Genomic DNA, 14,237 nt, shown 5'->3' on the forward strand with positions numbered 1-14,237 from the left:
ACAGATGATGTGGTATGCTTTGGATCATGAGCTGTACCACGCCTTCCCCATACTTTTCTCTTTCCATCATTCTGGTAGAGGTTGATGTTGGTTTCATCTGTCCAAAGAATGTTCTTCCAGAACTGTGCTGGCTTTTTTAGATTTTTTTTAGCAAAGTCCAGTCTAGCCTTTTTATTCTTGATGCTTATGAGTGGCTTGCACCGTGCAGTGAACCCTCTGTATTTACTTTCATGCAGTCTTCTCTTTATGGTAGATTTGGATATTGATACGACTACCTCCTGGAGAGTGTTGTTCACTTGGATGGCTGTTGTGAAGCGGTTTCTCTTCACCATGGAGATTATTCTGCGATCATCCACCACTGTTGTCTTCCGTGGGCGCCCAGGTCTTTTTGCATTGATGAGTTCACCAGTGCTTTCTTTCTTTCTCAGGATGTACCAAACTGTAGATTTTGCCACTCCTGATGTTGTAGCAATTTCTTGGATGCGTTTTCTCTGCTTTTGCAGCTTAAGGATGGCTTGTTTCACCTGCATGGAGAGCTCCTTTGACCGCATGTTTCCTTCACAGCAAAACCTTCCAAATGCAAGCACCACACCTCAAATCAACTCCAGGCCTTTTATCTGCTTAATTGAGAATGACATAACGAAGGGATTGCCCACACCTGTCCATGAAATAGCCTTGGAGTCAATTGTCCAATTACTTTTGGTCCCTTTAAAAACAGGGTGGCACAGGTTAAGGAGCTGAAACTTCTAAACCCTTCATCCAATGTGAATGTGGATACCCTCAAATGAAAGCTGAAAGTCTGAACTTCAACTGCATCTGAACTGTTTTGTTTAAAATTCATTGTGGTAATGTCTAGAACCAAAATTAGAAAAATGTTGCCTCTGTCCAAATATATATGAATCTAACTGTACATATGCACTGGACCTGCAAATACAACCTCAAGATTGTTGGGGGTCACGGTCACAGCTCTGGAGTAATCAAGCCAAAATACTGACTTTCCAATTCCTGACTGCACAATAAATGACTAATAACAGCGGAGAACCATTTTAAACATAATGTTTGTTGTTAGATTTTACTGCTGATTTAGACCTAAAATAAACACGCTCGTCACAAATCCGTCGCTCACTGTGTCACTTAGGGATTCCGTCTTTAGTGGTCATCCAGGGGTCACAGCTTCGCAGAAAGCCATTGTTACACTCTTTTGGTGGCCGTCCATGTATATTTATATTAGCGATTTTTTTATCCGCTTATAAAATCTGCGCATGCGATAAAATCAGCCATAACCAGCCGGGAAATTGGCTACATTGCCAATTCCATAAAGACCGTGGTCTCATTTGTCCCCAGATTTCATCACGGATTTGTCTCTTTGTGATGGGAAGACTGCTATTTGGGTGGTGGTTGACCGATTCGGTTGTTGACACTCTCCAGATTGCTTCTCATATTGTAAGGTTACATGGGATCCCTCGTAATATTGTGTCTGATAGGGGAGTACAATATGTCTCTAAATTCTGGAGAGATTTTTGTAGTTAAACAGGGGATTGACTTGTCATTTTCCTCTGCCGACCACCCCGAAGTCAACTGTCAGGTAGAGAGAACAAGTCAATATTGGAACAAATTTTAAGGCGCCTTGTGGCAGCTCGGCAGGAAGACTGGTCCTCATTCTTGCTGAGCTCGCCTTTAAGGCTATGTGCCCACATTGCAGAAATGCTGTAAAACGCATGCGGAATTCTCATGCGTTTTCCCGCAAAACACAAGCGTTTTTAGCTTGCGGAATACTAGCGTTTTTCCAAGCGATTTGAAGCATCGCTTGGAAAAGTGATTGACAGGTTGGGTCACTCTTGTCAAGCATAGTGCTTGACAAGTGTGACCAACTTTTTACTATTGATGCTGCCTATGCGGCATAAAAGACAGAATGTTAAAAATAATTAAAAAAAAAAACAAAACATCAGGATATACTTACCCTGTGTCGGCTTCCGGAGTCCTTCCGGTCCTCATTGACGCTGGCGGCAACTTGCGTTCCCAGGGATGCATTGCGCGAATGACCTCTGACGTATCCCGATTTTTTTATTGTAATTCTATTTTTCACAGGATTATGGTACTCGGGGCATGGAGGACAGTCTCCTCTCCTCCAGACCCTGGGTACCATCCGCACATGATGCGCTCACTTTACGCATGGTGGGCATAGCCACATGTGTAAAGTGAGCGTTTCAATGCAATCCTATCGCGGCGGAATCGCCGCGATTCCGCAGAATTAATGGACATGCTGCAGATTTTGCCGCTATGCGATTCCGCAGCAGAAAAATCCGCAGCATGAGCACAGCAACTGCGGAATCCCATAGGATTGCATGGGAATGTGTTTTTTAAGTGTTTCCGCAGCGCCAAAAATGCGGTAGAAACGCTTAAAAAATTCAACGTGGGCACACAGCCTAACGGCTTAACCAGTCTGCTGGAACCTGATAGTTTTTTGAAATTATGGTTTTCATCCCAATTTCCGTGAATTCTCTAGGGTAAGTTCTGAATGTCCTGGGGTGGAGGTCGCCATACAGAGACTTGAGGATGTCTGGAGGGAGGTTTAAAAGAATATTGGGATGGCTCAGATTCGCCAAAAACAGAGGGCCAATAGTAAACGTTTGTTGGGTCCCGTTTTTAAAGTTGTTGATAAGGTTTTATTGTCATCCAAAAATATTGAACTTAAAGTACCATCAGCAAAATTGGATCCTAAGTTCATTGGCCCTTATAAGATTCTGGATGAAGTCAATACTTTGGCTTTTAGATTGTAACACCCTCCATCTGTTAGTATTCCTAATGTTTCCATTCATCCCTATTAAAAGTGTTCATCCTTCCTGTTATTCTGATATAATTCCCTCGTCCCTGCCTTCTCCGGTTTTGGTCAGTGGAGGTTTGGCATACAAGGTACAAAATATCATGGATTCTCGGAAGGACCGAAATTTCCTCCAGTGTCTTGTTCCTGGGAGAGATCCTGGGTCCCAGTTCGATCTATAAAAGCCAATCGTCTGGTCAGGGCCTTCCTTTTAAGATGTCCTGGAGTTCTGGTGGCCTCCCTAGAAGAGGAGGTAATGTCATGAATCCTTTTTCTGTGTCCTAGGGGCGCAGTGAGTGACTGCTCTGTCGCTCAATACATGGCAGGGGCGTACTGGGCTGTCAGTATGGTTAATGGGATAACCCAGGTGACCGATCAGGGACTTGGGCATGCTGGTGTATCCCCATGCAAATTAAAGATTGCCCAGCAGACCAATCACAGGCTGGGTCTGCTGTACTTTTTCTAGATGTCACCCTTTTAAGGTGATTGTCTGGCTTTTTAGCTGCTGACAATGGTTTAACGATTGCCAGTCGTAGCTTTGCTCTGTGGTGTGTGTTTGCCTTGTGCTTCTGTGTTCTGCTCTTTTGCTGCCTGACCTTGAACTTGCCTTTTGACTAGTTGTTTGCCAATACCTTTGTCTTGATCCACCACTGTTTTGGACTTGTGACCTCGGACTGTGACCAGTTTACTTGGTTCCATGAAAAATGGAGGCCAGCTGCATCCTGCTATATGTGCATTTGTCATCAGACAGGGTTTTTGATAAGGCCATATCTTGTGAGTTTTTTTTTTTTTTTTTTCTATGTTAGCTGTTTTGATATTAGTGTTAGGGACCTGCAATATCATGAGGAGCCTTGACGGTGGCTTGCAGGCTTTATCTATTTTGGCCAAAATATTAACCAATACCTCATTTAATGTACTCATTGTATGCATTAATTTTTTGCACTTATATTATCTTTTGCAGGATGCAGTTGGGCCTCTTTTTGTTGGCTTGGTCTATTGGGGCGTCTGTCACTGTGTTGTTGCATATTTTAGTGCTGTAGCAACCCGCCTGATAATACTATGGGCGTCATTAATAGGTTGCAAGTCAGACACTTTGCATCACACTTATATATGTGTGACTGGCGTCCTATGCAAGCCTTATCTATGTGCATTTTTCCTACTAGGCAGCCAACCCCACCATGGTATGTTAGGAGTGGGGTGGTTGTTTTTATCAGTAGTTTGCACCTGAGCTGCCCCTTGCCTCTATTAGTGGAGGCCAGCTGCATCCTGCTATATGTGCATTTGTCATCAGACAGGGTTTTTGGTAAGGCCGTATCTTGTTGTGGGTTTTTTTTAAAAATTTTTCTATGTTAGCTGCTTCCATGAAAAATGCTTGCAGAAAAGTCCACAGCAATGAATGCTCACAGAAAAATTGGCCACATGGAAATTTCTCCAAATAGAATGTTGCCCACATGAAAATATGTTCCTCATAGAACATAGCTTGCAGTCCGCTCACTATCCCGGTCGCCCTGAACTTTCTCCAGTTTTTCGATGTATTTTTTAAAATGTGGCGCCCAGAACTGGACACAGTATTCCAGATAAGATCTGACCAAGGAGGAGTAGAGGGGGATAATTACTTCACGTGTTTTAGACTCTATACTTCTTTTAATACATCCTAGAACTGTGTTTGCCTTTTTTGCTGTTGCATCACACTGTTGACTCATGTGCAGTCTGTGATCTATTAGTATACCCAAGTCTTTATCACACGTGCTGTTGTTAAGTTCTAAATAAGTTAATAAAATTTGTCATGCATTAATCGATGTTTAACAATCTGGAGTCCACATGGGTGGCCCCATGAAGAGGCATTAATGAGGGTAACTCCTGGAGTAATGGTTTAGGGGGGGATAGTCTACGGTAACCGGACTTCCCTAGTCTTCATTCAAGCATCACTAACGGCTCGGTGTTACATTTTGTTATAGAAACAAGAGTTGTTTTGCAATGCACCACCAGTTTGTATGTCTCTGGTGCTACTGTGAGCAGCCTGCATGGCCCAAACATGCTACCATGGCTGCAACGTCTCTGGATTTGTCTCCCGTTCAACACATCTGTGCCATGATCCAGGTTGGATGATGACAGTTAAAAGCACATTTAACCTTTTTTTTTCCTTAAGCTGGGTGCTTAAGTTTGATTTTGCCCCAGGTGGTCATTAGGATTATTACACAGTGGTGTCCTTTGTTCTAGTTTGCCCCTGGTGGTGGTTAGCGTTGTTACACGGGAATCACTAACAGGTGTGATTCCTCTGGCTTAACTATAAAGGTGTGTCATGTGCTCTCACTGGTGTTGGTGATAGTGTTAATTTCCAACCATCCTTGGTGGAGAAAGGAGCTAGAGAGAGTTCCTTGCAGCACGGTCAGAGTCCTGGTGTGGAAGTAGTCAGAGGGGATTTCCTTGCAGCTCTGACAGAGCTTGGTGGCAGCTATTCAGGAGGAAAGCTGCATTCTGTTGGTGGACTCTGTTGCTGGGAGCAAGAGCAACAGAGCAAAGCTAAGTGGTGTTTCCTTGTTTGTGCCTTTCCTTTATGTGTGTTTCAGTGCAGTGGTGGGATTAGTCTCTGCACCGGCCATTTCACTAGAAAGGGGTAGGTGCAGGGCGAGCTAGGGTTTAAAGGTATCCTGATCGGCGCCCGGTGCGGAACCGGCCTAGGGATCAGTAGGAGTGCAGATACACTGACTCAGGGGAGTGCAGGAGGTCTCCACGTCCCTGTTCCCTATCGCAGGGCCCACCATTGTAATTGTTTCCCTGGTGCTTCCCCTTATTTAAATTTGCCCTGCTGGAGGCGGTGTATCCAGTTTCGCGTGTATTTCTGAAATTCGCCTGCTGGAGGCGGTGTATCCGGCTGCACATCTTATTATTTAAATTCACCCTACTGGAGGCGGTGTATCCAGGGTCGCGTGTCATATAAATTCGCCCTGCTGGAGGCGATGTGTCCAGTCACACGTTGACCATTATAATCTGAGGCTTTATTTGTTGGAGAATTCTATAAGGAGTAGCCAGCAGTGGATCTGGATGATTTGCCATTTATATTTAGTGTGGCAGAACATTCCTAATAGTAATACGACCATTAATAACCTCATTGATCGCAGCCAAGGCTGTAAGTGGTGGGATTTACTCTTACTACATAATGAATAAATTCAAATTTTTTATCATTTGTATATCATTAACATGTTCGCACAATTCTGGTTTGGGTTCGTGGCAGCTCTGGTTCCACTATTATTTAAATGTATTTTTTTTTCCTTTGAGGCCAGCAAGTGTTAATGTCAGTTTTCCTTACTAGCAGCTGCTGTATTGCTGGTCAGCTGATGTGGGTGGTGACCACTCCCGCTATCCTTTAAGTAGTCACATGACGCATCCGCTGACTGTTGGTGATAGAGTTTTCTATGTAGACCAGCCTTGCAGTTGCCGCTCTCTCGTGTCAGCGCTGAATCTGCTTTTTCTGTGGAGTTCGGGGTTCTGTTTCCGTTTCCTCTGCGGTGTGGAGCTTGGCAGCGGAGCTTGGAGCTAAGTTACTCGTGTATTTATCTTGTCTGATTCGTGCTTGTCACTATTCCCTGTGTTTGTACTATCTGCAGTGGAGATGCTAGCGTCTTTGCCGGCCAGGGCATTGTGAAGTGACAGGAACGAGGTACGTGATGGCGGCGGGGGGGAAGAACCTGCTTAGGGCGTTATGGGAGTGCAGGGACAGGCTCAGGTTGGAGGTCAGGAGGTGTCCCATCCCTCGTTCCCTATTATTGGGGCCTTCCCCACCCCTTTATCATCCCAGAAGTGTGTGTTGTGCCGTCCGCTAGACCGACCCCTGTTGGGTCGTGACATTATCACCAACCGTACCGTTTTTCCGGCGAAGCTATGGCGCAAGCGGAGGCTCTTGCTTGCATGATCCAGACCCTCACAGTTGAGTTATCAGAGCTGTGGTCTCAGGTGGTGCAGCAGCTTCAGCAGGTGTCTGGGTTCATGGTCTCAGCTCATGTCTTGGCTCAACTGGAACCCAAGATATCTCTCCCAGACAGGTTCTCTGGAGGGAGAGATACGTTTTTGGTCTTTAAGGAAGCCTGTGAGTTATATTTCAGGCTTTGCCCTCGTTCTTCAGGGAGTGAGGTCGGTGGGTGAGTTTTTTGCGGCATTGGCGCTGGTGTATGGGGATACTGATGGTGTCTCCCTGGCTGAGTCTCGACTCTGTAAGATCAAGCAGGCGAGCCGGCTGACTGAGGAGTACTGCTCAGAGTTTCAGCGATGGGCCACTGACACTCAGTGGCATGACCCTGCTCTTAGGAGCCATTTTTGTCAGGGTCTGTCAGCTAGGCTTCAGAATACTCTGGTGCAGTGTCGTACTCCTGGGTCGTTGAAGGCCGCCATGGCCCTTGCAATCCGGGTGGATAGACACCTCGGAGACACAGACACCAAATCTACCCCATGTTGTTCTTTCTAGGGAGGAGGACACAGTAGTTAGTTAGGACCAGTCTTGTAAAGACTGTTGCCTGGCTGCTACAGTCTCTACCATCCTTCTCAGTTGGGACCTGTCTTGTATAGACTGTTGCCTGGGAGCTACGATCTCTGCTGTCCTTCTCAAACCTACCCCTTCTTCTCTGGTGGACGCAGATAAGGTGCTACCAGGGAATAGGGGCAGGATTCAACCCCCACCACAAGTAAACCCTGAGTCTCGGTGTCCTCTCAGGAGGAGGGATCAGGGGAGGATGGTGGTTCCCTCTAAATATCATGAGGGTAGGAGTTTGGTGACACGGGGGGGATGCCTCTGTTATATATTATAAACCTAAAACAATACCGTGGCCAAAAGCTCGCACCAAACAAAAAACAATAATCTGAATTAAAATTAATATAAAAAAGTTCCTAATGACATAAAAAGATGTCTAATAAGTGGAAATATAACCACAAAAGAGAGGATTTTTATAAATATATTCAATTTTATTGCACGTATATTATAAAGACATACACAGTGTAGATAGAAAAATAGCAGCCAAACAATGGTGGCATGATAAACAGATAGAAATGACAGTGCCAGACAGATGTAATGTTGAAATAAATATAAAGATTATTAGATACACCTCAGCCGATGACTATTTAAAAATTATCTCGGCATGTTCAAAATAAATCCAGTAGTATAGATCTCACTGATGAATATATGCACATTATAATGACCGATTATCGGTAGTGCTGTCTGAGTGCCGATGTGCACATTATCGGCCGAGATCATTTTTAAATAGTCATCGGCTGAGGTGTATCTAATAATCTTTATATTTATTTCAACATTAGCCCCTTCGTGTGCTCTTTGAGCATGCTGATAAAATAGCACTTACCCTAAAATACTTTATTTGGTGCTAATAGCCTATTACTATCCAGTATAGAAGCCTATCTATTTGTGTCCGGTTTCATAGCCTTGCATTTGATACATATAGTCATTTTGACTTGCTATAGCTGAGCAGCTCTTTGCCTGATTTTGTGTTTAATCTCTCAACCATTGGAATTTGTTTGGACCCTATTGCTCAGTTAGATGGGATACTATCATATCATAGATTTTAGCTATACAATTTGGATACATTGAGCATGCTGAGATAATACTTTGATACAAACTGACTATTTACTTTCTAAATTACATGGGAGTTGTTCACGTTTGATATTTCGGCCTATTACGATCAGGCTTGGATCCCAGTTCGACTGTAGACTCTAGCCCTGAGACGCTTATTGTCTGTCTGGCACTGTCATTTCTGTTTATCATGCCACCATTGTTCGGCTGCTATTTTTCTATCTACCTCATCATAAATACTGTGTATGTCTCTATAATATACGTGCAATAAAATTGAATATATTTATAAAAATCCTCTCTTTTGTGGTTATATTTCCACTTATTAGACATCTTTTTATGTCATTAGGAACTTTTTTTATATTAATTTTGATTCAGATTATTGTGTTTTGTTTGTTGCGGGGATGCCTCTGTTGTCTGTTCCTCAAAGTGATTATTGTCTGATGGCAAACGCACGCAGGGAAATATACGTTCAGGTCCGGACCTGTGTGTGAGTGAGTACGTGTGGCTGTCCACTAAAACATCAGGTGGAAGTACCTATCTGGGACCTGGAGTTCTAGGGTGATCGTGCCGTATCAGGTGTCGGCCATACTCAGCCCTAGGACCTTCCAGCTGCAGTTACCCTCAGTAATGCAGGTACAAAATGTGTTCCACAGATCGTCGCTCTGGAGATTTGTGGCGCCTCCGGAGCCTATGTCATTCCTGTCATCATCGGGCCGCGTTTGCCATAAACTTGAGGATCAGGTGATTGCCGAGGTAAATCCTAGTGGGTTGAGGCGTCCTCACCGTACATCATTTCTGGTGAGGTTCGGTGTTGAGGGTCCAGTGGCCCCTCGTTGAAATGGGTGTACTGTCACGATTCAGGTTGGATTCATGGCAACTCTGGTTCCACTATTAATTAAATGTAGCTTTTTTCCTTTCAGGTCAGCAAGGGCTAATGTCATTTTTCCTTGCTGGCAGCTGCCGTGTTGCTGGTCAGCGGATGTGGGTGGTGACCTCTCCCACCATCCTTTAAATAGTCGCATGACGCATCAGCTGACTGTTGGTGATAGTTATTTTATGGAGTTCGAGGTTCTGTTTCTGTAAACCTTGCGGTGTGGAGCTTGGCATTGGAGCCTGGAGCTAAGTTACTCGTGTATTTACCTTGCCTCTCTCATGCTTGTCACTATTCCCTGTGTTTGTACTATCTGCAGTGGTGATGCTAGCGCCCTTGCTGGCCAGTGCACTAGCCAGGGCATTGTGAGGTGACAGGGAAGAGGTACATGATGGCGGCGGGGGGGGGGGGGGGGTAGAACCTACTTAGGGCATTAGTGGAGTGCAGGGACAGGCTCAGGTTGGAGCTCAGGAGGTGTCCCATCCCTCGTTCCCTATTGTTAGGGCCTTCCTCTCCCCTTTACCATCCCATTGAGAGAGTATTGTACTGTCCGCTGGACCGACCCTCTTGGGTCGTGACAAATGTATGTCCTTCCTGTGATTTCCACAATTCCAAGACGTTTACTTCTTTTTAATCTACCATGCAGCATTTGCTATTTTATGGGTTTTTACTGAATTTTTGTGATGCATTGTTGTCTGTTGCCATTTTGACATATTACAGTATATAGAACCACCGATCACAATCTCTGCAAAGCATTATTCTATTGCACCTCTACAGACAGAATTTCTGAAGAGTATTTATTTTTTTATGCTGTCTCTTCAACTTGATACCTGTGCATATGATATACTTAATGAAATTGTCCCTTAGTCTGTATTTTTGCATTTCCATTTATCTTTGGCTAAATAATTTAAAACGAAAATGGTTTTATTTTTTTCCAGATGAAAACTGCATGACCGACTCCAATGGACAACAGCCTTTATTATCTTATGAAGTAGAAGATAACAATACTACACAAGCTATTACCTTAATTCCTATTGTTCTATTAGTCCTTCCCACCATAGATCTGTCCACGGCTAATGCCGGTCACAAGAAGACTTCATCTAATCAATCACTGATGGGCAAACAACGAGGTGTAAATAATCAGGGAGAAATAGTGCCACATGGAAAACAAGTTAAAAAGGAATCTAATAATTCTGTGGTGGAGAAAATCGACAAAGATAAAATACCATTTTCATGTTCAGAATGTGGGAAATCCTTTATGGGGGAAATTAATTTAGTTAGGCATCAGGTGATTCACATAGAAGAGAAACCATGGCCATGGCTTCGTAAGAAACCAACTTCTGTGGATTATCCAAGAAATGAATTGGGAGAGAGACTGTTTTCATGTCCTGAATGTGGAAAGTGTTTTAGCAAGAGCGCTAAACTTACAGATCATCTAAGAACTCACACAGGGGAGAAGCCGTTTCCATGTTCTGAATGTGGAAAATGTTTTAGAAACAAATCGGGTCTTCTTAAACATCAGAGAATTCACACAGGGGAGAAGCCGTTTTTATGTCCCGAATGTGGAAAGTATTTCAGTTGGAAATCGTGTCTTGAGCACCATCTAAGAACTCACAGGGGGGAAAAGCCATTTTCATGTTCAGAATGTGGGAAGTGTTTTACCCAGCAATCCAGTGTTAGATCACATCAGAGAATTCACACAGGGGAGAAGCCGTTTTCGTGTCCTGAATGTGGGAAGTATTTCAGACAGAAATCAAGTCTTGTGGTGCATCTGAAAACTCACAGGGTGGAAAAGCCATTTTCATGTTTAGATTGTGGGAAATGTTTTAGCCAGAATTCAGATTTTGTGCTTCATCAGAGCATTCACGCAAGGGAGAAGCCATTTTCATGTTCAGAATGTGGAAGATGTTTTAGCAACAGTTTGGGTCTTGTTAAACATCAGAGAACTCACTCAGTGGAGAAGCCTTTTTTATGTCCTGAATGTGGAAAGTATTTCAGTCAGAAATCAAATCTTGAGAACCATCTGAGGACTCATAGAGGGGAAAAGCCTTTTTCATGTTCAGAATGTGAGAAATGCTTTAGCAAGCAATCCTATCTTAAATTACATCAGAGAACGCACACAGGGGAGAAACCATTTTCATGTCCTGAATGTGGGAAGTGTTTTAGTCGGAAGTCAAGTCTTGTGGAACACCTGAGAACTCACACAGGGGAGAAGCCATTCTCATGTTCAGAATGTGGGAAATGGTTTGGCAAGAAATCAGATCTTTTTAGGCATCAGAGATCTCATTTTATTGAGAAGTCTGTTTAGTGTCCAGCTTTATGATTTTACCACTGGGCACTCATGTCAGCGTAGTACTTAGTAGACCAAACTGGTGTGAGGCTCTGATCACGTGGGAATGCTCAGGAGCAAGACTGAGGTTGTAAATTATAAACAATATACAGTCAGTGGATAAGATGATGTAGAACCTGAGATGAGCACATACATTCATTAGGGTTAGGGCGATGAGCAGGAATAGTGCATCTGTCCTATGGTTTAGAATAGGACAATTGCACAATATCTGCCCATTGCACACACACACATCTCGGCAGATGTCAGTAGACTTGACATTCATTTGAGATGAGGTGCGTCACTAGAATTAGGGTCCATTTATGGGGTCACCTTGTCACTGGTGGATGGCTTATACATTCTTTGATCAAAAATAGACATTTTAATGTGTGTAATAATGGTGTGAAGATGCATTCTGGTATTGTATATGTCTTTACCCCCTGAATGACAGACAATTTTTGGTTTTAGCGCTTTGGATTTTTCTTCCTATTTTTCCAAAAGCAATAACGGTGTTGTTTTTTCTTTGGGTTATTTTTTTGTGGGGCAAGTTGTAATTTTATGTGGTAAAAATGATTTGTCAACATAATCCATCAGGCCAGTAGGATTATGGTGATACCAACAATGTATGGATCTTTGATGTTATTTCAGTGGTTTAATAACATAAACTGAACTTTGTTAAGGGAAATTAAAATAATGCATTGGAAATTTCCAAGATCCATTTTTTTTTTTTTTTTGCACCGAGCTGTAGTTTGGGGTTATTTGGATTTGGGCTACAAGAAAATAATTTTTAGAAGGCAAAATAAAAATGGTGAATCAGGAAAAGAACAATATAAAATTATACTTCCAGAGTGATACGATAATTCTTGAAGCACTGCTTCATGCAGCGGCCAGGTTTCGATAGACTGGTAACAACCAGTGGAACTAGCTAGACCCATCTACTGTTCAGAAAAGTCTAGCCAGAAGTCGTCAGAAAAACTGTAGCCAAACAACCAGAACTTCCACACGGAAACAAGGCCAAGACACTCAACCATGCATGAAAACGTAGGAACTCTGGTGCAGAAAAATGGGAGCAGGTCTCTGGACTGAACATTCAGCCAATATCATTAAGAACAAGGAGTCCTGGAGGTGATGATCCGACGCACAGAGCTCTGACCTCACATCATCCAGTCTGTCTGGGATCACATGAAAAGACAGAAGGATGTGCACAAGCCTCAAAACATGTGTGGTTGGTTCTTCAAGATGTTTGGGTCAACCTCCTGCCAAGTTCCTTCAAAAACTGTGTGCAAGTGACAAGTATGGGTGAAGAAGTGATGAAGGCAAAGGGTGGTCACCAGATACTGATGTTAGAATCAATGATAGGAACCTGGAAAATTCTCCGGCATACTAAGTGCCAAGAGGGGTTAATCGGCCATGTTAAGGGTTGAGTTTTTGTGAACAACTGAAGAGTTGGGTGGGAGGCTGTTCCCCATTTCTCCACCCCAAGGTGTAGTTCAGAAGGTAAATGTGGAGCCTTTGGACTCATTCAGTGTTGGGTGTATCTGGAGATGAGATCTCCAGAGCTGTGCTCGTGTTAAAAGAGAACTGAACCATGTGTTTTTGTCCTCCTAAATGGACGGATCCCCACAGCTACACAGACTGTACTGCATGCTATTTTGTTTCTCCCGTTATTCCTGAAGGGCCGTGTTTATTTACTTAACTTTGCACTGGTTTATGCAGTACGTTTTAATAAACCAGTTGAAAACTTAAATGGAAAGTGTTCCAGTGACTACCTCTTTGAGCAGCTGAGCGAGCCGATCTGCCACACTTTTTTTTTTTTTTTAAGTAGCCCTATAGGGTTTGAGTACCTGATTTGATTGATCATCTCTTCCTATAAGTTTAAAGATGTACAATAATAAGTTATATTGTGGTACCGTGTTAGCCAGAAAAATCGATGTGAATACTTTTCCGCCCGATGATGACAAAAGTATTCTCAGAGTGATACCTTTATTGGCGAACCGTATTATTTTCTGGTTAGCTAATAAAGGTATCACTCTGAGAAGACTTTTGTCATCATCGGGCGGAAAAGTATTTACATTATATAAGTTTAAAGAAAATGTGATGTTCTACTTGAAAAAAAATCAGAAACTTGCAATTTTCAAACTTTGAATGATTATCCTTTTACTCCAGATAGTCATACCACACAAAAACACTAATCCATAACATTTCCCATGTGTCTGCTTTACATCATCACCATTTTTAAAATGCTAACTTATTTTGTTAGCCTTTTAGGAGGTTTTAAAATGTAGCAGTAATTTATAAATTTTTTTCACGGAAATTTACAAAATATATTTTTTTGAGGGGCCTGTCCAGGTTTCAAGTGACTTTGGTGGTGCTATAAACTGGAAAACCCCAAACGTGATACCATTTTAAAAATAGCACCTCCTGACATATTGAAAACTGCTGTCAGGTAGTTTATTAACCCTTCAGGTGATTTTCAGGAATTAATGCAAAGTGGTATAGCGGGAATAAAAAAGTGCTTTTTTTTTACCACCTAAATGTCGCTAACTTCTGAACTGACCGCTATAGCCGGGAGACTCTAAGGGTACCGTTACACCTAGCGATGCACCAGCGATCCCGACTAGCGATATGACGCGGTCAGGATCGC

General features: G+C 43.0%; 1 protein-coding gene across 1 annotated transcript in view; it reads left to right on the top strand.

Annotated features, from left to right (window-relative positions):
• The window catches only part of LOC141060149 (uncharacterized), a 77,766-nt gene extending 65,468 nt beyond the window's left edge, over positions 1–12,298 (top strand). The window contains 1 exon segment of the mRNA XM_073556427.1: positions 10,206–12,298. Coding sequence (XP_073412528.1) covers positions 10,206–11,575 — 1,370 coding nt within the window. The 3' untranslated portion in view covers positions 11,576–12,298.
• Positions 12,299–14,237: the final 1,939 nt, after the last annotated feature.

The sequence above is a fragment of the Dendrobates tinctorius genome, unplaced genomic scaffold (assembly GCF_039654945.1).
Source record: "Dendrobates tinctorius isolate UK_male_01 unplaced genomic scaffold, ASM3965494v1 ptg000232l, whole genome shotgun sequence".
Classification (NCBI taxonomy): Eukaryota; Metazoa; Chordata; class Amphibia; order Anura; family Dendrobatidae; genus Dendrobates; species Dendrobates tinctorius.